This window comes from Prinia subflava, chromosome 1, assembly GCF_021018805.1.
Source record: "Prinia subflava isolate CZ2003 ecotype Zambia chromosome 1, Cam_Psub_1.2, whole genome shotgun sequence".
Classification (NCBI taxonomy): Eukaryota; Metazoa; Chordata; class Aves; order Passeriformes; family Cisticolidae; genus Prinia; species Prinia subflava.
This window is the reverse complement of record NC_086247.1, coordinates 48034488-48062079: the sequence shown is the minus strand read 5'-3', so window position 1 is coordinate 48062079 and position 27592 is coordinate 48034488. Positions and strand designations below refer to the sequence as shown.

General features: G+C 39.2%; 1 protein-coding gene across 9 annotated transcripts in view; it reads left to right on the top strand.

The window, feature by feature from the left end:
• GREB1L (GREB1 like retinoic acid receptor coactivator) overlaps window positions 1-27592 on the top strand; it is a 132858-nt gene that overhangs the window by 64880 nt on the left and 40386 nt on the right. For 3 of the 9 annotated variants that reach the window (XM_063395635.1, XM_063395644.1, XM_063395624.1), the window contains 9 exons: window positions 6223-6394; window positions 6655-6855; window positions 13796-13972; window positions 16637-16813; window positions 18758-18895; window positions 22060-22197; window positions 24051-24188; window positions 24514-24633; window positions 26342-26479. In XM_063395635.1, the coding sequence (XP_063251705.1) occupies window positions 6226-6394; window positions 6655-6855; window positions 13796-13972; window positions 16637-16813; window positions 18758-18895; window positions 22060-22197; window positions 24051-24188; window positions 24514-24633; window positions 26342-26479 (1396 nt within the window). In that variant the 5' untranslated portion in view covers window positions 6223-6225. The remainder of the gene's footprint in view (window positions 1-6222; window positions 6395-6654; window positions 6856-13795; window positions 13973-16636; window positions 16814-18757; window positions 18896-22059; window positions 22198-24050; window positions 24189-24513; window positions 24634-26341; window positions 26480-27592) is intronic. The other 6 variants (XM_063395676.1, XM_063395669.1, XM_063395696.1 and 3 more) reach the window with 4 other exon arrangements.

Sequence of the window (27592 nt, the reverse complement as noted above, 5' to 3'; positions counted from 1 at the left end):
ATTCAGACTGAATTTCTGCAGTATGTGGGGGTGATTTGAAGTTGATAGCTTCATGTATGTAAGTTTAACTTAGTAACACTTTCCTGCATCCAGCTGTTAATTTTACCTTTGGTATGTTTATTGTTTTGTGAGCTGAGGATGGTAGGAATTGTCTTGAGGTGGAAGGAATGGAGCAGTAACAGCATAGCAGCCTCCATATTAAGACCACTTGTGATTTGCTTTCTGTTTGATGTTGTGAGGAAACAGCTGACCTCTTCCACTATCCTGCATGTGATTCTGTAGTATATGCATTTTTCTGTCTCTGTCCAAGGAATTGTCCAAATCCCAGATAATCTGATGCAATACTCCAAGTACAGATACCATTAATTGAGCAATAAGAGAACCTTGTCAGGAAAAAAAAAAGTGTTCTTGATCCTTCCTATTATTCTTACACAATAGTGGCAACATTAGACTGGAAGATGAGATTCTAAATGGTACTGGATGCAAACAATATTTTCTTAAAAACAAAATAAAAAATAAAGATGAGAGGAAATTTCACTGTAAGAAGGCTGAATCCAAACTAACAACTCATTTTTCTTGAAAGACATTGTGAATGAGTTGTCTGTCACTTGCTGCATAAGATTGTAAGCTTTTTTACAGCTGAGTTTGAATATCCCTAATGAAGGCAAAACAGGGTGAGATTCTCAAGACCTTGAAAAGACTGGAGGGGGTGGGGGGGGAATGAAACGTATCTTACAGTGTTTATGAAGTAAGGCTTCTACTCCACCTTACAATCTTGTTTTGAGTCACATATGTCTCCCCCACTGAATGCTACAGTTGATGCTGTACACAGACTTTTGACTTTAAAGTCTGCACTTTTAATGAGTGTATGTATATGTTTGCTATTGTCGTTATTACCTGACATTGTTTCTGTGTATGCATGTTCAGGGTACATCCTAGTGATGCTCTAATGGAAAACAATGATACTCCAAGAACATGACTAAGAATGATGTAAACAATCAGAAACGCTAGCCATACCTGAAACAACCAGTTCATTATTCTGCAGCACAAATAAATGCCTGGTCTCTCTTTGCCTGAGATAACCCTTTGAGATACAGAAGCTGTGCTAGGCCTGGTGATGCCTTTGTGGAGGAACTTGCTTTCTTTTCCTTTGAAGAGAAACTTTTCTGTGGGGTAGGCCAGATCAGAAGCCAGATTATGTGTTTTGGAGAACACAATTACATTATTAGGTTAAACACAACGTAAGGACTTGATAGAGCTGACTTAATGGAGGGTGTTTGCATCAGATTCATCATTCGCTATCAGGTAATTGTGAAATTGCTTTAAGCCATAACAACAACACTCACCCCCTCCCTCATCCTCCAGTTCGGTTCCTCTCCTTTAAAGTCTCTGGGGTCATGACCCACCTGGAGGCCAAATATGTGGTATCTGGTGTACTGAATGATCTGATTATATTTTTACTAGCAGAGCCTTCAACTCAATGTGCAGTTCTGGCTCCCAAGAGTTATTGGGTAATGATCCACTTTTCAGAGGTGATTTTTTTTTTTTTAATCTAAAGAAGCATAGTCATCTTTTTTCCTGTCTAAAAGTGGGTAGTGTTTACTGTACTTACACACTGCTGGACCTGGGCTCTGGCTTTTCTCAAACATCCCATGTCATGTTTCTGCACAGATCTTTTGAAACCTGGGTGACCACATGCAATGAGGTTATTTGCTTAAATTGACAAGGCCTTTTTATAAGTTCAGCTTCTGGGTTTGAAAGAGTGATTAGAATTTCCCTGAGTCCTTCACCACACAGTGAAGTGATGCAGTGTTAAAATCAATTCTCTTTGAAATTTTGCATTTGTTATTTCCATTTCTGTCTGCTTTGATAGAAGCTCATGGTAATTGTAGTTTTGCTTTCAACAATGAAGGGGTATATTAATTGTCTTATTAAACACTATGGCAATAATCCTCCTTTACCTATGGTCAGGTTGGAGGAGTTTCACAACTGCCTTGTTCCGTGTGTCTTTGTAAGGAGACAGATTGAAATGTCAGGGCTGCCATCCAGCTCTGTTGTAAGGGAGTTCTCACTCCAGCAAATCTCATGGTTAATCCTCTAGTTCAGTGATGGGCCACTGCAAAGAGACTTGAAGTGGGCTTAGGAAATTTGCTCTGAAGAAGCACAGCAGCAATGGGTGGTGCTTTAGTATCTGAATCTTTTCAGAGAAGAACACTGAGAGAGATAGAGCCTGGAGGTGGGGGTGATCTAAATTTTGGGAAATTCCCCTATTATTTCATGTTTTCTTTCAGATTTAATTTTGAAATTATTCAATTTTGATAATGTATTCTAAATCCCATAGCAAGTTTTAAAGAAATCAAAATTCATCTGTGTACAGTGGGAAAGTTGTTGAGATAGAGGGGAAACCTTAGAAGGACAAAGTTGCCAAAGAAGTTGCCGAATTGAACCTCCTTCCTTAGCAGGGTGTGGGGAAGAAAAAAGTTTAGCAGCTAAATACACATACACTTTGCACATACTAACATTCTGTAGAGTTCAATCCAAAACAGATCTCAAAAGGTTGCCAAGAGAAGCAGGCAACTTAACAATTACACTGGTATCCATCCAATGGTGCAGGTAAAAGGAAAGGTGAGGGCTGGAATACTGAATTAGAGACAAGCAGATTGCTCATTGCTGGGAATCTAACCAGCTCTGTGCTGAGCTAGCTGCAATTAGTGTGCATGCAGACATGGAAATAATTATTTACTACCTCATCAAACCTCCTGCCCATTGGAAACCTCTTGAGGCATGCAGGTAGGCTCCAGCAGAGCTCTGTGCCATGTTGCTGGCTGTGGAACAATGGACACAAGGGTGAGCCCCCGTGTGCCAGAGTTGGCAGCATAAAAACGGATTTGTGAGATTGGGGAGGAGCTCTTGAGTCAAGTCCAGCTCTGTTCGCTCTCAGTCGCTGTGTCAGATCGGCTCAGATGAACTCAACAGTGGAATGTCTTTCCCACATCCTCCCGAGCTCACTGATGCATCAGATGGGCAGAATTTTAAGAAAACCTTGTCTTAATTTCACTACAGAAAGCAAGAGGGGTTGGTTTGTTTTATTTTAACCAAATGACCTCTGATATATGAATGTTGGATAGACATATTATTTGGGTAACTTTTTAAACCGTGAGCATGAATTTAGTTATGTTATTGGCTTTGGTCATATTTAAATGCAGATATGGCAGACAGGTCTTAAAAAGAGAAATGTTCTTTGGTTTTGGTTGGGGGTTTTTTTGCCTTCCTTTAAATTCCATCAATTTATTTTTCCTCCAGGCTCTGTTGCCTCCTCAAGTCCCCTCAGCCCATGTAAAGCACGTTCTGTCTCTGCTGCTGATGAGGCGTGCTCGCTGGAGGCTGCCTCCCATTTACACTGTAAGGAGGAAAATTAACCATTTCCTAATAGCACCAGGCATTTAGGGGTAGAATCAGAACCACTAAGAAGTTACTGCCTTGAATCGGTGCTCCTGGCTTTTGGGGAGGCTGGATCAAGATGGCACAACCTGAAGCAGGCAGCAGCTCACTGCTGGAGGGTCTTGCCAGCTCCTCTCCGCTGCAGAAGGAAAAGCCCCTGCCCTCCCGTCCCCGGCTGTGCTGAACTCCAGATGAGGCCCGGCTGCCCTAATGGCCGGGGGCAGTGTTAGGAATGCGCTGCCCCATGCTGTTCTCCAGGGCTCCCGGCTCCCCCAGCTGCAGCCCCGCGGCACCGCGGCCGCCCTGCCCCTGTACCCCCGCCTGCCCCGTCCTGCACAAGCACATCCCGGACACGCCTTCCTCCTGCTCCGCCTCCGCGCTGCAGGGACCGGGACTCACACAAGCTGGGCTTCCTGAGCTTTTCTGTACTTGGCATTTCCACCTACAGTCTTGTTTGCTCTTGGCAAGCTGGAAATAAATATCCTGTGGTAGCATTAACCAGCTTTCTTGGGTAAATCTGTGGCAATCTCCATCCACAGGCAAGTCTCCTTGTATAGATGCCAGGGAAGCAAATCAAATTGCCAGCATTTTTGCTGTGTGTGTGCTATGCTTTATTAATAGCTTCCCATCAGAATTAAAGTAGTTGTCATAGATTTTATACAACAGGTAGGCTGTAGAAAACATGGAGAATGAACAGACTTCATGCAGATGTTCTGCTGTGGGAATTGCAAATTTTCTGGTTCATGAAGGTTGATTCATTTTCATTATGGTGTTTTAACTAAAGTCTTTTCATTTGACTATATTCCTGAAATCTTACCTTAAGCACATAACTGACATAAATAGCAGAGAAATTAATTTTTATTGCATGAAATTTAATAATAGTCTGTCATGATTTCACTTATATTTATGGAAGTATCGTCTCTGATTTCAGTAAAATAAGTATTTCAGTCACTTAGCTGATTTTCATAAATTCTTTTTTTCAAAGGCACCTGACAGGCTTTAGCTTACTGCAGCCTTAATACTGCTTCAGTGTAGTTTTTTCCCTAACACACTTTCTAGTTGTGTGTTTGTACACAGGCCCTACCATTTCCAAATTATATGAAAACTTATAGAAGGGAAAAGAGAATCTACTAATCTTAGGTATTTCATTGCTGAATAGCAGAATGTGTCAGGTTAAGAAATGGTTTTTTATCTTCAATTGCCCCTGGTTGGGGTAGTGTAGTTGCCACAAAACTTACTAAAAACCAGACTAAATCAGAGATGGAGAATTATTTTCCCAAAGCTCCACGAAGTCTCTGAACAGGGAACTGACCCTCTCTCCCAGGTTGGAGGTGAATAATTTGATTTGTTTCACACCTGTGTATCCAGTAGTGTAGTAATAATTAGCTCTTAGATATTTGTCTACACCAGCAGACCTCAAAGGCTGCTGGAAGTGGCTGTCATGATTATTGCCCTTTTACAGGTGGCCCTGAGGACCTTGAGCAACCTGGTGATAAAGCAGGAGTGGAACTGTAGGTTTTCAAAATGCCAGCTTATCTTCTTGGCCAAGGTCTCTTCCTATTTTAAGGGCTAGGTGACATCTAGTGAGGGGAAGTACAAAGATAATGTTATAAGGTTTTATACTTTTGTGTCTGTTGATTTAACTGGGAAAACTTTTCTCTGTTGAAATAAATTTCTGTGAAATGTCAGTCTTGTGTTCTGAATATTGGAAAATGTTAGATTGCTGTTTCTTTGGAACAAATGTCATTTGGTTTAATGATCTAGCAAAGTGGAAATTTTCATATTTCAGTAAGTCTTCCTGAGCTCGTTTTAAAACCTTACTTAGCCACCCTGTTACTAAATGTTTAAATCTGAGAGTCTGTATCCTAGTGCTGGGTGCACAAGTACAACAGTCTATGGGCTGTGTGATGCCATCCAAGGAGAAGAAATGATTTACAGATCTGTTTGTGCTTGAATATTTAATTAAGTTCCTAAGTTCATCATCAATATAAACAGAATGATTAATTATTAAAGCAGATATTTAAATGATTGTTATCACTCTATGAGTGTAAAGCATAATTTCAAATAAAGACATTTCACTGCATTTGCTGAATGTGGTTTAGAAGTTATTTCTCTCTTTTTTTATGTATATCTTTTGCTATAAGAGTATAATTAGATTCTTTGATAGGTCAGACTACATGTAAATTGCAGCATTACATTGAAGACAGAGGTGAAGAGATTCTGAAAAGACAGAGAAGGTGATCTTCCATGTAATTTCAGTTAATATGAGCAAGAGTGAAAATTCAAGTTATTGGATGTCTTTGTGTAAAGTTTTTCTCCAAATATGGCATTCTGACAAAAGCAAAATTGTGTAAACACACTTTTTGACTAAAACTGATGAAGCCCAACCTGATTTTTAAATTTTTTTTTGTTATGTACCCTTCTGTATTCTACCCTGAATATCATAAAAAACCCCTAATAATAATGATTTTATCTACCCTCCATTAATTTTTTATACCAGGCAGATTCTTGAGGCTGCTGAGAGGCCATGTATGCAGAAGACACAGGATCAGTGTGCTGGAAATGTGCTCAAAGCTTAGTGGAACAGAAGAATACGGTGTGCCAGACTGAGAGAGAAACATGAATGTGTAGTGCTAGTTAGAGGTGTTGTTTCCACAGCATATTTTCTTGATAACTTTATATCACTGTCATGGATGATAGCAAGACCTCTGTCTTCATTTGTAAATTCTCACTTCATGGACATTCCCCTCCCCTTATGAGCTGTTTCCTTTGTGTTTTTAGATCATGGGGAATTCATATGCAGGGCAACTAAAATCTGCCCGTTTCGAAGAAGCTCTTCATAACTCCATAGAAGCTTCTCTGAGATGTAGCAGCGTTGTCCCACGGCCGATCTTCTCACAGCTGTACCTGGATCCTGACCAGCCTCCTTTCCTGCCGGAAGGTAACCATGAAAGTATGGCACGTTTCAGTTGTTTCTCTGAGTGTGAAAAGGGTGGGCTGTATTTCATTTAAAAAAAAGGCAAAAAGTGCACAGCAGTTCATTGTGTGACCAAATCTGAATCTTGGGCATCATTAAGGGGAAAGAATGGCATGCTGGTTATTTTAAAAGAAGATAGATATTGTGTTAAAAGCAGGTACCGTAGAAAAGTTTGATTTTCTAGGTTATTTTTATTTTTACTATATTTTATTATTTGTTCTATTTTTATTCTTCAGATGTGAAGCCAAAGGTAGAAGAGTTGGATAAAGAGTTAGTACATCGCTATTCACAAAATGGAAACCTGGACTTTTCTACTACCAACCAAACTGTTAATGAAATGGAAGATGAAGAAGAGGATGAAGACATGTCAGATTCAAGTAGTCCACCAATCCCATACTCGCAAAAACCTGCCCCAGAAGGGTCTTGCACTACTGATGGTTGGTATCCTGTTTTTTACTGTACAATCTTCACAGCTGATTCTAATGATAATGTGCACTCTCTAGAGTTACAAGTTCTTGAGCTAGAAAGTCAGAAAATATAGCCAAAGTCTTAGATCTGACAAAATACGGATTAGAAGGACTCGTTTGAGGATATAAAGTTTAATGTTTCATTTGAAAGCGTGACTGGCTGTGGCCCTCCATTACTTTCTGAAAGCCCTTTTTTGTCTGTGGTTTTCATTGATTCACTGTCCTCAAAGAGTTGCCATCAGTATGGCTCGTTGTCAGTCTATCCCTAAATGATTCTTGGAAACATTGGCAAAGCTGGATTTAGTTGCTTCTGTGGGTAGAAGGAAGAGTTCAGAGAAAGAAAATGGGGAGGACACTTAGTGTACTTTCTGCTGCTGAAGTGATAAGAAGATTGGTAGTGGGAGCTTGTCTGTTTTGTTTTCCCCGTGTGCCAGCTGGCCATTGCTTCCTTACCCTGAACTGTCCTGATTTGTTGATGTTCAAGATGAGCAAAATTGTTGATCATACTATATTTTTTTGGGTTTAAATGTTTTAAAGAAAGAACCAGCTCATTATGTATGTACCTACTTGGCCAAAGAAAAATTGATGTGATTGGTTCATCCTACCCAAAATTATTCTATTCTGAAGGTTTAACTTCCTCAAAAAAGGAAGATGTACTCATTAAAGTAGTAGTAAAGTGCTTCTTGTTAAAACATTTCCCTGCTGACTTCAGACACCTGAAAACAGGAACTGTTCCCACCAGGTCCAAATGCCCTTCTTGACATTTTGTTCAATATCTCCCTGAATCATGGAATTCTTTGTGCACATAAAGCTGTATATCAAAAGCTGTAATTTGTAAAATGGTTTTGTACTGTACTGAAGTATCTGGTTATATGAAGTGATTGAAGTAAGGACCAATCACTTTGACATTTCTGGGAGATATTAGTGGCATTTGTTGTCATCTTTGTCTTTTCCACTTCCAAATGCAGCTCACACGAGCGTGTTTACCCTCTATAACAGTGTACTGCCCGTTCCTTGTAGCACAAAGAACAGAAGGGCTGGCTGGCTACTGTGAAAAGATGGGGAATATTGTTGGGAATATGTTGAGAATTTGTTATTCACACAGAAGTGTGGTTTTCTGTTCTTTGAAGGCTTGTAAATTTGAAGGAGGAGGGAAGGAGAAAGTATAAGAGGATGTATTCCCAGGAAAGTGTTCTCAGTTGAGGACAAGTATCAATAAAGTTGGCAAAATCTCCTGTGGAGAGCAGGAGCAGTACCTTTTTCACTTCACATATTGTATGTATGTAATACTAAACTTAGTATGTCCCGGAAAAAAATGACCTTTCAGGGGCAGTTTTGTGTTTTGATTTTTATCTCTAAGACTTTTACGATCAAAGCACTCTAGAAAAAAGTTTTCTGTGTTACATCTGGAGAATTTTAGGGTTGTTCATTACTCATTTTTAAGTTTATCATTCTGGGTTTACAAAATCTGCCTTACTTTTAGATGTTCTCTAGGAACTGATTTAGGAAAGCAGTGTTTTTATATCTGGAAAAGGAAAGGAAAACAGATTTTTTTCCAAATACTTCTGGTGATCTGTTAGGACAGCTTTACATAATTGTTTAAAATGCCCTGGTTCCCAAACATTCATGCTGCAGACTATATCTCAACAAGATATTAATCTGATAGCTCATCTTTCATCTCATGGGTATGCCTTCCAGAGATGTAAGACAGGATCACTGCCATTGTTTGCATCCCTTATCTTAGTTATTTAATTGCAAAGGTAAATAACATTATGAAGATGTTAAACAATACTGATAGACCATTTGAACTCACTGTGTTTGGATACTTTAAATTAAGCATGTATTCAATTGCTTATCCAAGAGCAAAATATTGGTACTAGAACCTGCAGTTCATAGCTTTGCTTGCAGTAAAATCTGTTTCCCACCTCTTGGATCAGGTGGGATGAAATCTTTTTCCCTTTAAGATATTTGTGCTATTTGCTTTTTCTGAATTCAGGATGTGTGCCATAACCATGATATTATTTTCTGTGGTGGCTTGTTCTTTTATTTAGATGCATTTTTCAGTCACATGGGTGCAGAAAGTAGATCTTAATGCCTTTAGTTGTCAGCTAAAAAAAATATGTGCCTCATAAGTGAGTTTGCTGGAGATTCCTTCTCAGCTGATTGTAGTATTAGATCTCTTAACTCTCTCCTTAGCCTATTGGAAGGAGCAACTGCATTTGCCACTGAACCTTGCTATTAGTCATGAAAGTGATTCACTTATTTCAGGGGCTTGGGGGGAGCTTTTTTTTTTTCCTGCTCAACACAAATTTTTGTAACTAAAACTTCCATGAAAATAGGGTTTCAAGAAAAACAATTTATTTGTTTGCATATGGGTACCTCAACTAGGCAACAGAATTCTTGCATTAGCAAGAAGCTGTTCTGAACCCCTTGTTTGCTTGCTGCAGCTTTAAAAGAGGCTGCTTCTAATTTGTGGAATAACATTCTATGCAAGCTGTGGGAAACACAATAGTATCACCTTTCTTTTGTTAGCAAATCCTCAATTTACCTGATGCTTAACGAAAGGCCAAGGTAGTTTCAGAAGTAATTAGGTAAGCAGGTACTTAACACCTGATCAATTACCGTGAGGTTACAATAGCGAGTGACAGTGACCCCTAATTCATATGCAATTCCTGGAAGCTAATTCCTTATGCAAATACCCCATTTATTACAGTGCGGCAAAGGGCTGGTACCCCACATGGAAACTACTTCTTACAGTGGGGAAAGGGAAGATAAATACAAATTTCACTTTAAGGAAGATTCTAGCACTTGTAGTCGTTGACAGCTGTGGAGATGCATTTCCAGGAAGATGGGACTGGGTTATTTGAAATTATGTTGGAGAATGCAGATGTGCTTCTCAGAGCAAAAACTAGTGAATTTTCTTTCAAAGAAATGAAGATGTCTGTAAAAGCTGTTAATATTTTAAGGTTTGGATGACTGCTCTTGGTATTTGCAAATCTTTAATCGAAATATAAGTGCCTGTTCCATATTTGAAACAAATTAGAGATCCTGTTGGTTTGGTTTTTTTAAGAAGTTCAGCAGTTCAGCTTTGGACTTTTGCTTTTTATAATTACATGTCGATAAAAGATTTCACAAAGAGAAGTTGGTTTAGTTTACTGACTTGTGTTTTCTTCTCTTTGTATTTAGATTTTCATAAAAGATACACAAATAAATTGAAGTGCCATTCTTTCTTCTTTAGAGGAAATGTTTTCCTGCTGTTTGACATAGAAATGTAGGTGCCAGCACAATTATAAATGAATAGCTATGAAATGTAAATGGATTTTAAATGTTCTACGTCTGAGATACTGACAGTAGAAGTTCATCTAGTACTGAGACATTATGTCTTGTCTTTCCTAATGTGGAAATTATTATTTCCAACAGATAATTAATTACCAATGCAAAAAGAATGCAAAATAGAAAAGAAAATAAGGTTGGGGTCTCTGTGGTGCTTGCTAGTTAGAAAAAGACAATGTAACAGAGAGAGGGTTAATCCTCCCTTCATCTCCCCACAGTCAGCTACTTGCTTCCAAATCAATGTGGTTTGGGTGGAATTTCCTCATTCAGTTTCAAAAAGGAGCAGAAACTTAAAAGAGTGCTTTTCAGCCCTAAAAGTCAAGGGAAAGAAGGATAATGAAGGGCTCTTGAAGTATACCATCTGCATGTCTTTGAAGGAAAATTCAACCCCTTTTACTGCACAGAAGCAGATTTGCATCCCCTCCATATCTCCTGGTGGAAGTAAGTCCCGGCTGAGCTCTTCAGCCCTCCCTGCTTCTCCTGTGGCAGCTGTTCAGTGAGCACAAAGCTCATGGGGGCTCTCAGGGTCTGTCTGTGCTGTCTCTCTCACTGCCCACCCATCGGGATCCCCTCCCTCTGCAGCAGGGGAGCCAGAGGAAACCATTTGGTATCAGCCCTGTTTATTATCTCACCACCTCAGAAAATGAGGTTTTGGCAGTCGCCTGTGAGCTCTGAGCTGGTGGCTGCTTTCTGCCATTGCTGGCAGAGGGGTAGAGATCATAAAGGTAGTGAATTTCAGCAAGATTTGTGAAGTTCAGGAGCTGGTTGGATGACATCGGTGTCCCCAATCTTAAGTCCCCTGGGGCAGCAAAGTAATTATAGCTCTTTCAGGGGCTGCACATCACAGAGGCATGTGCTGGTCAGCCAGTCTGCACATGCATACCTCTCTGATGCAGAGATGTCGCCAGCCAAAGCAGAGGAGGATGCCAGAGGAGATTGTGAAAGGAGGGAGAAGAGGGAGCCTGCAAGCGGTCTGGGAACACTGGATAAGTAAGAGATGATACTGGGGGTAAATTGCAGGTATTGTTTGCAGATTAGGTAGGATGCAGCATTTCTGCAGTTCAGTCCTACCTATCCTAAATGGTGGGAAATCTTAAGTATATTAAAATCTACAGCCTCTCAGGTAAGAGGTAGCAGGCTGTTGCTGAATTGTGCTTGTAAACTTGTGAAGATGTTGTTTCTTAGGGTTCTCCTGTAGCTTCTCCCTTGGGGACTGATGCAGAATAGTGACACACAGCTGCTCAAAGCGCAGCTGAAGTTGTTGTGCTCGTAGCCCAGACAAAGCTGAGTCTTTTCTTTCACCTGGGATGTCGTGGAGCACTGCTTCACTTCACTGGGACATCAAAACCCTCAAGCACTCCAAGGGGCTCAAAGCTTCTCATGTGATATTCACCCTTCTCAATGTCGTGTGCTCCTTCAGAGAGCAAGTCTGTATTGACACACAACAGTGACAGCCTTGCTTGTGCTAGTATTGCTATTGCTAGCAATTCCTTCAGAAGCCTCCTGCTGGTCACCATTTGTGCTTCTGGGCATTTCTGGAACATTTTTAGGTAGAGACCAGGCTAGAAGCTAATTTTGTAAAAGCATGTGTTTAAATCTGTGTTGAAATCTTACTGCACTTGCTCTTTCATAATCCTTATCTACAGATTTCCTGTTTGCCCACATTGTCAGCAGTGTGCAATTTCTCTGTTTTAAATCGAGATGTAAGGTGGTATTTTCTAAGCATGTCAACTACTTAGATTTCACTGAATGCCTAAATATTTAAAGTCAGATTTGAAAAGTCTGGATATAATACCCAAGTGGCATTGGAATAAGCAAATCTTATTTTGAATGTAAGGGACTTTTCCCCTGGGACAGTTCCCCTGCAACTGTTTCTTTCTAAATTACATAAAAAAATCTAGATAATACTTAGTTTCGTACCTGGCTTTCTATTTGACTAGGATCAATATTTTTTTAGAGAACATGCCTTAAGAAGAATTTACCCAATTAAAATCAAATGGCACCTAATCAGAAAATAATTGATTGTGCTTTAAATATGCAGATTTAATACTTCTCTCCTAAAATAGATGTAAGTTTTTATTGGTAAGTTATTGATATAATCCACTGATTTATACATGAAAACTTTAGATACTTCATTTCAATTCATTGCCAGAAAAAGGTGTGTGTGAGGGGTGAATCCAAGCTAGCTTTCCATGAGCTGCTGTTGAAACTGAGCTGGTTGAAGAACTGAAGAAGCCATTCAGCCGGGAACTGGTTCAGCAGATTGTGAGTGTAGGCACAAGACTGAACCTGTATTGGACCCTGCTTTCAGCAAGCTGCTGCTTGTGAGGAAATTCATGCAAGCTGATTCTGTGCATTCCACTTTGCACATGCTCTGTGCCTGCTACAGTTCTGAGATGAAACCAAAACCGATTAACTTCCATAATTTTTGCTGAAGTTGCTGTAGGTTTTGGCACAGGAGCTAAGAGCACAGACATACATATCAATATTGACTGAGTTGGCTTTTGGTTAAGTTGTGATCACATTGTGGTTTTTTTCTTTCCTAAAATTTCTGGGACAATTAAGGACTACACAAATAATATTTAAAATCAAGTGTAAGTAATAGGTATTGATAGCTGAAGTCTTAATATCTATTGCAGTAATTTCAAATTTAACAGTAACCTTTATTCTTGTGATTCTGGTTTTCTTATTAATTGTTTATTTAACCTGGACACTGCTATGCTTTTTGTGTGACCCAGCCTGCTACCTGCTCACTGCAGGGCACAGAACAGCAAAAACTCTCTCAGGTCCCCATGTTTGTCCACTTCTGCTGCTTTAGCTCCACACTGATTAGAAGCCCAAGAAGCAATGCTATATCCTTATTTTGTGTGCATATGTGTTTGAGTGAGGAAAAAACTTAACTGGGGACTTAAAAGTCATGCAGTCCACTGAGACTTAGTGAAAACGTGATTCACATGTCTAAAACTAGTGAATTTTATTTATTTGTTGAAATTTCTAAAATGTATAGAAAATTGAAAAATTAGATTGTTAATTAGTTTAATGCAATAAAATAATTGTTAGTAGCCACTACTAAACTTCAGTCATCAATTCTTATCATTCTTTTGTGTTATTTAATGGTGTTTACGTATCAATGCTAGCCTTCTACAAGCAACAAAGACAAAATTGTTTCTTTTGAAAAAACTGTAAACTAAAGATTGGCAAAGAAAAAATAATCCTTGCCATGTTTTAGGAGCTGTTTTCTGTTACTAAATCACTAGCTTATCCTCTTATTTTGATTGGTTTTGAAAAATTGGTTTTCGGAGCCATTTGATGTCTAATGTTTGGACACTTAAATTTTTTTTGTGCCTGTATATGTTCAACATATTTAAAATAATGTTATCTATTGCCTCTGAAATCCTCAGTTAGTGGTTTTGGTGAGATGCTATCTCAATTTCCTTTATTTCTCTTAAAAAGCATATATTAAAACTCCAGTTACAGTGTCAAGTTGTGAAGCCCATTTGCTTTTGTAACTGATAAAACAAAGAAAATTAAATGAATTCTTTTGAAGAGTTATCATTTGTTTTGGTTTGTTTTGTAGGTTTTTGTCAAGCAGGCAAGGATTTACGGTTAGTATCTCTGTGCATGGAGCAAATTGATATCCCAGCAGGCTTCCTGTTAGTAGGAGCCAAATCTCCCAACCTTCCTGAGCACATTCTAGTCTGCGCTGTTGACAAGCGGTTTTTGCCAGATGATCATGGAAAAAATGCACTTTTAGGTAAGACATCTTTTTTCCTTTGTGCCATAATAGTTCAGAGGAAAAAGAGCCAGTTGAAAATTATCTAATATAATTTCAGCCAATAGCTTTCTATTAGAAATATGTTGAGGAGAGGACTGATTGTGTTAAATCAACTCAGTAGATGAACCTGTCTTAAAAGTCCATTTTAAAATAGGTCCCTGATTCCACAATTAACCACAACCGAAGCTCCTGGATTTCTGTGTGGGCAGAGGTCACTTGCAGCCCTCGCATTTTAAATGTGAACTATCCATATGCTCTTCATCTCTGCTGGAGCTTACAGCATTTTCATTTAAGAAGAAATATGCTCATGCAATTATTGAAAATGAACTGTATAATTTTTTTTTTGATTAAGGGATGATTTCTGCCCTTGGCTTCACCAGGATCATTGTTCTCAGTAGAAGTTCTGGGAGCAATTTGCTTCCCAAAACCCAATACATAAGGACATCCCGCCTGCCCTTCCCAATTATGTCATAATCTGTTACATTTATGAAGTTTAAAATTTTAATACAACAGTACCCCTTGGTAATTGAAGACAGGCCTTTGTGCACCTGGATTTCCTGCCTGGGTTACTACTGGTACACCTTTTAACAAGCTAGTAGAAGTGCTTTAATGTATTTTGGCTCCTTTAGCCTGTTTTGAATTTACTCTCTCATTTCTCCCTCCAGTCATTGTTCTGCCTAGCATATATTCAGAAAGACCTTTCAACAGGAAAGACATTACAACAAAGGATAAATACCTTGATTTAACTGCATTGCTCAAATTCTGGTCCAGACCAGCAACATTTTGTGTAACGATTGGAAACAGCTTTGTTTTGTGCTTTAATGTTAGCTCTCCATTAAATCCATTTGATATGCTACTACACACTGTAAAGCTTTGGGCCTAAGGCAGAAATGTCACTGACCTGAGTTAGGTAGATGCTGTTGCATGATGTGCCCTCACTGGGTGTAGCTGGGGATGTGGGATAATGGAGTACTCTGATGTACACTTCAGGATTCACAGGAGCTTCTCCCTGCTGAGCAGGGGAAGTGTCAGGAGCTGACCAATAAGAACTATCTGATAGACAGGCAGAGGGTGTTTGAACCTGATTAAATGTGGTACTGCTTGTCTTTGTTGGTAAGCCTCCCCCCATCCCAGCTTTATAGCCGTCCAAGATCTCTGGTCTCATTTGATAATGAGCCTGCTGACTCACATCCCTGGCATCGCTGATGTATTGAAGTGCCTCCAGGCTTCTGTAGCTGGCACCCATGAGCAAAAAACTGACTCAGTGCCTCTGTGAGACCCTGGTTACGCTTTCTGAAAACTGTGGAGATGCACCAGGAGATCCTGTGAGCTGCAAGGGAGTAAAGAAAGAATGATTCAGTCCCAGGAGAAACTGGATGAGGAAATTTGCATCTTGGCATCCTCATCCAAGCTGATAATGAGGCACAGTAAGGCTAAAGACAATGGCCTAATTATTAAGAGTTTTATGGATAAGGCATTTTGTCAAAACCACTAAATATCTTTGTCATAAATCTATTAATTTGGCTGACCTAGGTGGGTGTAGGAACCAGCATCCTCCAGGGTGTTTGTCATTGTGGAAAATAATGATAGTAGCAAGAAAGAAAAATTGATTCTCTTACTGATCTTGAACTGATTAATAAATGAAAAAAAAACCCAACCAAACAAAAGCAAAGCATTTCCACTAGGTATTAATATGCAAGCACTTTTATAAATCATTATTTATGTTCCATAGAAAATCTGTTTTATTAAGGGTTGAAATTCAGAGATAAGTGGCATGACAAATAAGACAAGGGGGCTTAATTGTTCAGCATTAGATAATAGAGGGCTGAATCAAACAGCAAATATTTTAAGGCCAATGCATTTCAGAACATGCCCTGTGGTTTGTTCTGTGAAATGTTAGACTGATGCCATCATTTTGCCAGATTCCCATTAACACAGCTGTGAATGGCACTGGAAATCCAGACTGCTTAGTCTGGATCATATCCTCCAGACCTCAACTCAAAATTTCACCCCCTTCTGTGAAACCTTGTTGGGAACATTGCAGAAAAGCAGCCTTTGTCCCTAAATTTGTTACTTTCTTAAGAGAGAAGCGGAAGGTTTTTGACACTATTCTGAAGTACTCCTAACTTTGGCCATGCAAATCTTGATGTCAAGTGCTTGCTTTCAAGACTTTAATAAAATGTAAGATTCAGCTTACTTGGAAAGCATTTTGTATAAGCCTCAGGAAAATTTTATTTGATCTTAATTTCAGTCATATGGAATTGCTCTGATGGATTAGCCACTGTTTTGAGAGAGATGTCTGCAGCTTGGAACCCATGGGATTTTAATATAGAAAAAATGGCTTTTTTTCCCCCCTCATGGAAATTTCCTAGTGTGGCAACATAGTTCTCCCTGTGCCAAGTAGTTATTCTTCTCTGCACTCTGTAGAGTGCAAAATTGGTGGTAGGATTTTGGCGTAAGTTAGTATGCCCCAAAGAGATGGAGGAGTTTCGGAAGAGCTATGACTGACACACATGTGCTGTGTCTACAGAAGCTGGCTGGCTGGAGGCCTCCAGTCCTTTGGAACTAGATGTGCAGGTATGTTCCTAGCAGATAGTACAAGGCATTTAATCTGTTTGTGCATCTTCTGCTTCATTCTTCCAGGATTTTCTGGGAATTGTATAGGCTGTGGAGAAAGAGGATTTCGGTACTTCACAGAGTTTTCCAATCATATCAACCTGAAATTAACCACTCAGCCAAAGAAGCAGAAGCACTTAAAGTACTACCTAGTAAGAAGCTCCCAAGGTGTACTGTCAAAGGGACCCCTTATTTGCTGGAAAGGTAATAAACGTGCCCATTCAGTTAGGGGTGTTTTATGCTGTTAGGGGTGATGGTGAATGAAAAATTGCAAGTTGCTGTTGAAAATCTATGCATTCAAAAGCAACTGCTTGAAGGGAAAATTCTCACTGATTTCACTGAAATTTGGATTTTGCCAAGGAGGTTTAAGTCTTGATAAAAACCATGTGATTGTAAACACTTCTTTCTTCTCCCCATACTTTTGGTGGCAGCCCTAGATCTGCTCATTTTAGAGTGTGCAGTCATCTTGGTGGAAGAAAAGAGGTTACTCAGTCTGATGAATTCTTTTATGTGCCTGAAGCAAGATGACTCACAGCCAGGGCTGCAACATTGGTTTTCCAGTGATATTTATCTTTGCAGGTGCAATCCAGTCTGTCTCATGCCTGAGGATAGCTAGCATGCCGTAAGATTAAGAAACCTCAGGTCACTGATCCCAGGGAAAGAAAAGACTTGGATGCTCCTGCCATTTGCAGTGTTTTACACTTGGTCTTACCCTCTACCAGAGCAGCCTGTGTGATATTACATGCTTCAAGAGGGTACATTAGTGACCCCAAGGCACGGTAGCTGTGGGGTTTCTTATTGGACGATGAAGGTTTTTGAAACTAGAACCATGCAAAGACTCAAGGAAAGAGTGGTTTACCTACTCATGGTCTACTGAGTTGGTTTATGTGCAGACTACCTGACCTTTTCATCTGTGGTCTCACTCAGTGAAGACAGAGTTTGATCTGGTCTCTGTTGCTCCAAAAAGTTGATGTGAGGAGAGGGGAAGCTCTGCAGGAGGACTGACAGACATCTGAAGAGTCACATCCTCTTGTGAATAGCAGCATGACACCAGAAAGAGATGGTTATCACCGAGCTGTATGAGTGATTATCGTTTGTATCAGTTAGTGGTTCAAAAGAATCCTGGCTTCAGCTGCTTTTCTCCGTTACAAGGGTAATTAACTACTGCTTCAGAGTGCATGTGGCTTTTCAACAGCATTTTTCATAAAAATGACACAAATACTTAATTTGGTAGTGAAATTCCAAATACAGACAAAGAAAGCCTATGATTCTGTGATTCTGTGATTTTACTTTTGGAATTTTTTTCTGAAACCTCTCCCTTATGCTCATGCTGTTGCAGTTGGTGTGTGTCCTGGTAAATGCAGTCAGGAGTGATGCACATGTGGAAGAAACAGATACAAGTTTCACTTTCGGTTATATACTAATTGCAAGTGTTCTGAGCACCCATGAAAGTTTAGAAAATCAACCAAAAGTCAACTTCATGGGCATTACTTTTATAGGTTCTATCTCCATATTGCTGCCATCCATCTGGTAATTTTTCACTCTTCACTTACATCAGAGGTCTAATTAGAAGAAGAGTGCTTTTAAACACTTAAACCCTTCTCTTAAAACAAATCTTGATTAGATCTCAGCTTTAAAAATGGATTAATATCTGATTTTCAAGGTGACTTTCTCCTCCCTCCACTCAGTTTTCATCCAGACAGACACTAACAGTGCTGAGATCTCCCTGAAGGTTTGTGGAGGCATATTAAAAATCTGGGTTTCAGCACAACTTCTCCTTTTAAAGGCCAACATATGATGGTTTGTGTACAGGTTGTGCCACAGAAGTCGCTGAGTGTTTTCTGGGACATGTCCAGATTCAAATCTCAGTGTCCTCTTCAAATCTCTTGGAAGCTGTGATCTGAGGGCTCTTGCCGTTTTGCAGCATCTGGTCTGTATTTGCCTGGCTCCCTGAGTGGCCTCCAGGGAGGTTTTCTTAATTAGAAGACAAAGTTGACTAAACTGCAAATCCGTATTTTCGTTGGATGCTGCCATTTGCCGCTGTTTGTTGTACGTGCTCTATGTATGCTCTTAACATTTTGTCACCTTTTGCCACCGTGTTGCTGAACTGTGCTGCTGGAAGGCAGGCCTTGTTAATATGTACTGTAGCTGCTTTGTTTGCAGAATGTAGAAGCAGGCAATCATCTGCTGCTAGCCTCTCTGCTAAACCAAATCCTTCGGTGTCACCGTCCACGACCCCAGAGGGTGGATCAGCTAATGGATACAAGTCAGGGTTCACTCAGACAGGTAGGAGCTGAAAGTGCTGTAAAGATAACATTGGGGGTGGTAAGTTACCTCAGACACTGGTGGGTCAGGATTGCTGTAAACAACTGGGTATTTACCTTGAGCCATGTATAGATTACACTGGAGAGGATGCCTTTCAAAATTTGCTTTGGCAAAGATTGACCCAGGTGAGGCTGAAGGTTAGATTAGTCTCAAAACAACAGTTGATGTAAAAGCATTAAATGATCTTTTGATTAATTTATTTGATTCTGTGCCTCACTGTCCTTGTTTCATTAATTTTTTTCATGCATCTCAGAAAACTTCAATTACACATTTGTAGGGAAGTTTACTCTGTATATAAATTAGGCTATTTGTCTGGAAAAGGAAAATAATCTCCTTTTAGGGAGAGAGCATCAGATTTTATTTTATTTGCTTTCTTATTTCCTTATTTATTTAAATTTTACTGCACGCAAAAGTGTGCTTAGAATTGCAGTTTCCCCATATGCATACAGTGGGTTTGTGTTATGTGACCTAACAGGTCTCTCACAACTGTTCTAGAAAGCTGTTAATGGTATCCTTAAATAAGGAGAAAATATAAAAATCAAATAGACATCGATTGACAAAGAAGCAGCATCTTAATGTCTATCTGTTTATTTATTGCAAGTAGAAATAATGTGCAAACAATGTGCTTCTGTTTGAGCTTTCTTCCTCATTGCTTTGTTGCAGCTTCATCTGTGCTGTTTTATGTTTTTGTGTCTATTCGTGCTATTTCTTGAAAAGCTAAAAACAAGAGAAAATGGCCTGTTAGTTGTTGTTATTAATTGATATGAATGTCCAAAAACATATATTTCTTTAGAGGAGTATGAAATGCAGATATAAAGCAAGATGGCTAAAGTATTTTTTACACCTAGAAAGTTTGTTAAAAGGAATAACAAACAAAAGCTGAACACAGGTATTCATATGAAATTATAATCACTGATTAGTATTTTCAGAGGCACTTCCCTCAGGTGGTTGCTCTTGTCTCTGTTGAGGAAGCTAAATGCTTTAGGCTTTGGATAAAATCAAATGACAGCGTGGTTTAAACACATCTGCATTTCATTGCATGATCCCTTGGCTTCCAGATCCAGGCATGGAAACTGTGCAGATGCATGAGAACCTGTTTGTTTGGAACAACAAGAATTCTAATATTTACACAGCTTTGTCTTCTATTGTATCTGCCAAGTTAATAGATACACCTTCTATATACAGCGTTCTCCTTATCACTCCTGCCATTTTCAGTCTGCTTGGTGTTTCTGTGTGTCACTGTTTGTACTCCTAGGTCGTGCTCATCAAAACCTTTTCATCTTCTAGTGCTGTTATCTTCTAGTGAAGATAATGCCACATACATACACATGAATCCCCTGTGACTGGGAGAAGGGGGGAGAGCACCTTTTATTCAGTGGCATAAATTCTGACATGTCACCTATGATGGAGGGCTTTTCTGGCTTTTTCTCTTCTAGATTCTGCATAGCTCTTTCTACTGGAGTTTGCTTCTCGGTTGTTTTAAAACAGGACTACATATTAGCAGGTTGTTTTCTGAAATTGTTTCCAGTTCATCATCAACTCATACTCCTTTTTTTCTTTAAAAGTTGTGTAAATATTTCTGGTGAGCAGTTCAGTCTCTGAGTTACATAAGATATATGCAGGTAGTTATGGGCATACAGTCTCAAAAACACAGTTTTGGGCAGACACTCGAGAGGGGAAAATTCATGTGCTAAGCAACTAGAAACAAGGCTTTACAAGAGAAAGATGAAGAATTTTCATAACTGTTATTTTAATAAGTCCTGCTTAGGTAACAGAGTGGTGTTTAGACATATCCCAGCCACTTCCACAGTCACAGATAAAATTTCAAGAAAATGTATTACAACTAGAGATGGCGGGGGAAAATCCCCAAAGCTTCTGGACAGTTTACTTTGCAGAAACTTTAATACTACATATTTGCTACCTCATATTTAATGATAGACCAGCATCTCCCTCCAAGGGCCCTGACCTGGTGGTCTATTTTGTTAGCCATTCAGCATATTTCCTGTGAACATGGACAAGATTTTTCTGGTGGCCCAGCAGCAGCAGAGGCTTCTGTGTTTGTTCTGCATGTTAGTTACTCTGTCTGGCAAAGCAGAGCTTCCTCCCACCCTCCTTCACCAAATGGTGTGTGGCCTGAGGGTGAATGTTTGGCAGATCAAGTTAGTCTTTGTTTTCTGTTTTCTTTAGCTGGCTGTTTCACTAGGACATCTGTAGGTGAACTTAGCCTCCTTTGCCTACTTGTTGCAAACTGTTTTCTGGACTGAAGCTGAGCTAATATTCTTTCACTCTGGTTATAAGAATTTGGATTTGCCAGTGTATCAGCATCTGAACGCTTCCATTTTTTCTTGAAGTAAATTACTGCTATGAAATGCCTGATATTAAAGGCACTTACATGCTGAGAGGTTTGGAATCAGTTTTATACTGGGCAAATATTAAAAGTTGTTTGTTCTTCAGTTTATCCTTATATAAAACAAGATTTATAAGTTTTAGCCTTGGTGAAGTGCTCTAAGAAGTTTGTTAATTCATGCAAAGAGTTTGGGCTCAAATATCTTTAATTTTTTACCCAGATTTATAAATGGGCATACACTTTTTATAGTTTTATTGACAATAAGGAGGCTGCTATAAGGAGGCTATGTTTTTGGAATTTTTTTTTCTACCCTTAGTCAAGCTTAGCTGTGTCTGAAAGAGATTCAGTAACTTGTTGAAAATCTCAGGTGATGGAGATTCCATGACCTTTTTAAGCAACTTATTCCACTGCTTATTCCCTATGCTTGCTTATGGAATACAAGTTCCGTAAGTTCTTTGTCTTAGCTTCCTAATGTGAACCATTAGATAACTGCATTTGCCTATCCCATGAGGCTATTTTGAGGAGCAGTGAGATAGTCCTTTCTACAGTTAAAATATTTTTGAGTGTGTGTGAGTGCAAAATATTGTGAAAGACATCAATCAGTAGATTATAAGATCCTATAGAAACGCCCAGTTAAATGTGTGTTAAAACTCCTGAAAGATACATGGTAATTTCTTAGGAATGCAACAAAATTGTTTGCAATTTATGTAGAGATGAGTTTTGACAAATGCGTACATATATAAATTTTAATCATTAATTAAACAACTCCTGTTCTCAGATACTTCAGTGTTCAGTCCAGCAAAATCATCATCTGCTGCTGTTAACTTAAGTGGCACACAAGACCCATCTCGGAACAAGAACATTGTGAAACCTCTGGCTCTTTCAGTTCAGCTCGTAGGAAAGACTTTTACTGCAGGTATGGCTTTGCTTTCCAAAACACCTGAGAGCCAAAGGAGTCCTCAGCTAAGAAAAAAAGTGTAATTTTTTTGGTAGAAAAGGCAAAGGAAAACATTGACTAGCATTCTGCAGAACTCTCATATTCTTGCAGTCTTTGGCACAGAAGTTTTTGCAGTTAGTACTGTACCCAACCTTGAGCCACACCTGGGCTTTCAGATCTAACGTCCTGGTAGGAGTGCAATGATATCTCTCTTCACTTCCTAGTATATGTGAGAGAGCGTAAATGTCACCTCTTGATATCACACTGATTCCTCTCTCAGTAATTGAGAGCTGGGTGTAGTTCTGCATTTCTAACAATTATAATTCCTCAACATATACATTTAGTGGAATTTAGTCTCATTTTAAGGAGTTGTAATATCTCTGCTGTTTTAATTGCTTATTTCTGTATTGTGTGTTTAATAAATTATAACCCTCAACTGTGACATCTAAGTCCCTCACTGAGACTATGTTGCGATGATCTGATTGTTTTTTACTTTAGCTGGTTAGTCTTTAAGCAATAAAAAAGAATCACATTTATTGCAGGACCATATGCTTGAATAGAAAATATATCCATTTATTTGGTATATATATGCACATGAGCATCTGCTATTTAATACAGTATATACTGTTATGGTACATAATGTAATTATATTGAGTCTAATAAACCATTATCAGTTCTTTGTGTAAAGTACCTTTTCTGCCTCCATACTTGTGTGATTTTATTTTGCACTTTAATTTCTTCCCAGCTTTTCAACCACTTCTGTAACTGACCCGTGTCCACCATTTTGGTCCATAAAAAAATTGTTGACTCAGAGTACAAATGGGGAGCTTACAATGGGCAAGTGAGGTTATTTGTGTTTTGTAACTGGCAGCCAGAGAGACTTGTGCCAGAATTTATTTGGATGTCTGCAGCTGGGAAGTTGCATTGTCTTAAGCCACATACCCACATCTCTAACACTTCTAGTTGCAGCTGCCATCAGCAAGCTGCTGCACCATCTCTTGGTGTTGCTCCTGGAATATGTTCTTGGGACCTAAATCCTTGTGGAGCTGGCCAATACCAGCAAGGAGTTGTAGTTTCCACTGGCCTCCATGTTGGCAGTTTATGCCATTTTTTTTTCCTGCAAAAGCTGTGTCCTGAAAAACAATGAGAGTGAGCTCAGATGAGTGATGGTAACTTCTGGTGATCATCCATTGTTGTAGTTTAATTTTGTGGCCTGGATAGAGCAGATCCTGGCAGAGTGTCAGGCTTGCTGAGACTGGAGGATCACCTTAGGCAGAGGTAGCAAAATCAAGCATGGTGTGCCTCAGTAATGCTCAGGCCATGTACACTTTGCAGCAAACTGCCCTGTCTTCCCCTGCCCAGTGTCCTTTGCTAAGGATTTTGATGAGAGTTCTGTAGTGAATTACTGTTCACAGCATATGGATGATTGGGGGAAGATTCTGTAGATACACACAAATGGCTTAGAAATCTTTACAAAATGAATTCGCGATGTATATTAAAAAAAAAAAAATTCAGTGTGAAAACATATGTCACAAACTTCCCAATAGTTTTGTGTGTGTGTAGTTTTTTATTGTATTTTGGTGAGGCTTTCTTTGGATTTTTTTCTTCCACCTATCCCTCCCCACCTTGAAATCTGGACACCCCTTTCCAAGGCTTGGATTTTGCAATCTGAATGTTTCTCTGCTAACGCATTTCATGCTTTCCCTGGAATGTGGTTTTTTTCAGTCATGCATCTTGCCCTGTTCTTTTGCATCTGTGTGTGGCTGTATTATTTTATTTGTTTGTTTTCAAGATTGTCTCAAGCCACACACTCTGTATTTTGTTATACTCAGCTCCTCTTTCACTGCGTACCACGGATGTTGCTAATGGAAACGCTAATGGAGGAAGAAATAACGCACTGAGTTCTACAGTCTCTCGGCCAGTGCCTCACTCGACATCTCCAAGTCCTGGCTGTGCAGCTGGAGACCAAGGTAAAGAAAACCTCTTTATTTTTTTATTCTAAGCTGCCTTGAATGTTGAGCTTTAAATCTGTGATTTTGTTTCTTCCAATTGTAGTTGTTCTTACCATTCAGTCTTTACAGATCCATTTGTTTTTGGCATGACCATAATGCTGGAGTTTTTAACATGGGTAACAACATTTTTCACATCATAATCTGGTTTTATGTAAATCTAGGTATGAGCCTCTGGTGCTGTCCAATGTGATATCCACTCAACACAAGTGTGAAATGGAGTGTGGGCTGGAATGTGGTCATTTGGGAGGACAGGGTTTAGAATTAGTTCTCGCTTCCCTTCCAGCATCTATGTCCAGTTCTGGACCTCCAAAGAAGCGTCACCGAGGATGGTCTCCTGGGTCCCCAGTCCCACCTCCTGGTTTAGCAGTACCTGTTCCTACAATTCGGCCTTCGACAAGAACAGGTAAAACTTGAATGACACCAAGATTTCATGTGTTGAAACGTGAACTCAGCCAGCCCAGCAGCCCTGTGCTGCACCTCCCCTGTCTTGCACACAAATATAACTGATCTTGTTGAAATATTTAGGCACACCATGGGCAGTTTTTCAGGTGGCCCCAAAAAAGCACATATGATTGCTTGGTTGTTGTCATCTAAGATGTGACACGAGAAGTAAAACTGCTGAGGGAGAGAGAGGAAAGGAAGAGGCAAAAAATATTATTAAAATATAAAGCTAAAAGAAATCCATAGTCCCCCAACTGTAACTCAGCTGTTCTAAAATTGTTCAGGTGTATGGATATATGAATATATTTCAAGGATTCTTGTTAGCCTTCACCTTGACTGTTGTGTCTCAGTCTGGTGTGAGATGCTATAGAAACTATACACTTTGTGTCTGCATGGGGAAAAACAGCTTTATATAATTTTGGCCTAACAAAGGACACTGATATCCACTAGGTCATCTTCATTTAAAAGCAGACAGTGAGACCAAATGTTAGTTGTGCATGGAAAAGTTGTGGGAGTTTAATATCATGACATGGAATAGAATTAATTACGAGTACTCATCAATATCCATGTAGATACCTCTTTATTCATAACTGCTAATAAAACTATTCAGTATTTGAGTACTTTTCAGTTGTGAGATTGAGCATATTTTTCTAAAGGGGAACAAAGAGTTAATTATTCTCTCTATAGATGAGAGAATAAGCATCCAAGGAATGAAAAAAGCCATTCATCAACATGCACAATGGATTTTTAACTCTGGTATTGAGGACTTGGTTTTAAGATATTTTGCAATTATTTTCAGAGATATTCATCACGGTAGGAAGGGTTACATGGTAGTGCAGGCCTGCTTATCTGAACAGCTCAAATTGCAGCTTTTGTCGGTTTCTATCTTCAGAAACCTGCTGAAGAGACATGATAGAAGGCAACCTGCCCTTTTTATTGAGTTTGTCTCTGCTAATCTGCTACCTCTGTTGTGTACTCTGTTTTCTATGAGTCTTTAGTAGTATTTTTTCTGTTGGATAAACAGTTTCCCCTGCTAAAATGTATGCATTCAGTCATCCTGCCTTTGATGTTTTTCTGTTGATGGCATGGTTTGAAAAAGTGTTTGCAAACCACCAAATGAAGCCTAAGAAACTTGTGAAGCAGGCCTTACGCTGAAACTTGATTACAGATTACAGAAGTCTTGCAATTGGTTTCCTTTCCTTATGAATGCTGCTGCTGCTCTTTCATGAGTAAAGCCTGATTTTTATCCTTGTAGCAACTATCTAAGGGCAGCTTTGAGATTTTGCCCTGCTTTTATTTTGCTTATCTACATATATTCTAGGTCGGAAGTTGAAGCAGTTTCTTCTCTTGTATTGAGAGGCAGTATTGGGGGGTGGCCTTTTGGCTTAGTACTTGGCTTTGTTTAAAGATGCATATTCAAACTTGTGTTTTGCTCTCTCATTCTCACCAACAATACAGTGGTCAGAAAAAGTTTTATTTTAGGGGTGAAGCTACAGGAGGATGTAGACCCTTCATTTAAATTACTTAAAACCATAGCAGGAAATGCAGAGACGTTTTGAATTTTATTACAGTTAGTGATTTGCAGTAATTTTTTTTCTTATTTGTTCATAAGGCCAAATCACAGTATGAGCCTTTTAGTAATGGAAGTCTCTCTTTTCTTTATTTTATAGAGCCTCTTTTGTCAGTCCCAGTTCCTCAATCCATGTTAACTGGAATTTTACAGCCTCAACCCATCCCAGCAGGGGAGACTGTAATAGTTCCTGAAAACCTGCTGAATAACTCGGGAGTCAGACCAGTGATTCTGATAGGTAAGTCTCACACTGGGGAATCAAATGCTGCATTTTGTACTAATATATGCCCCCCAGGAGAAAGGGGTTTTATTTCTTTTTGTTGGTTCTGGCATTCAGTACAATATGAAGCTGGTTTGTCACAGACAGTTTCCCTTAGTTGCTCAATATTTAAAACTGAGAGTCAGGCAATTTCTGGAGAACCTGATTTGCAAACAGGTCACCGCTAGGTCAAATTTTATGCAAAACCACTGGCCAAATCTAAGTTTTATACAAATAAGACTTTTGCAAAACCCATGAAGAGAAATATTTCCAAGTAATGAAAATAACTTTCCAGTATAAAGAACTTATAAACTAAGCAAATATTTCCTGCAGCATTTATAGTTCAGATCATGAAGCGCCAGAATTCTACGTGGGAACCAGAAAATTGATTTGCACTGACTAAACAGAAGTAAATCATACTAACTTTTTGTCATTTATAGTCCTTAGTTCTTGTAAGCAATTGAGATAACAGATCAGGCTTCAGGCTTTTAAAATCCTTTAGCTGTATAAAGTACTTTGTTAACCCTTAGAAAGACATTGCTTTAAGAGTGTGACTTGTAATGTGAATATACCTTTCAACCTGAGCTATTTGGGCATAATATGTAAAAACAAATGGGTCAGCTAGTGCTGCCAAAATTTTGGTGAGTGATGTTTTTTTCACTCTAAATTTCTTTTAGGTTCAATATAGTATAGATGGTCATATAAAATAGCTTCAGTGTCAACAGAACATGCCTATCAATACAGTCCGTGGAATAATTTACCATTCCTGAAGGAGTGGAGAAGTTCTCCAAGTCCTCACTTGCACAGATAATTTTAATACACACAGTTCCTGGAGAATTAACGGGGCCATCTACACCAGTAAGTCTGTCAAGGATAGGGTTACGCCGCTGGTTTGTTTTGCTTAGTGTTGTTTTCTGGAAGCCGATTATAAAGCTCTAGCATGATGCTCTAATGGTTTTCAGAGAAACACTTCCTTATTAAAGATGAGGGTGCCTACAGCCATCAGCTTAAGTGCAAATTGAATGCAGCCCTTAGGCTCTTGGAGAGCTGCCATTAAGTCCTCAGTTAGGCTAAATGTTAGTGGCCCTGAGA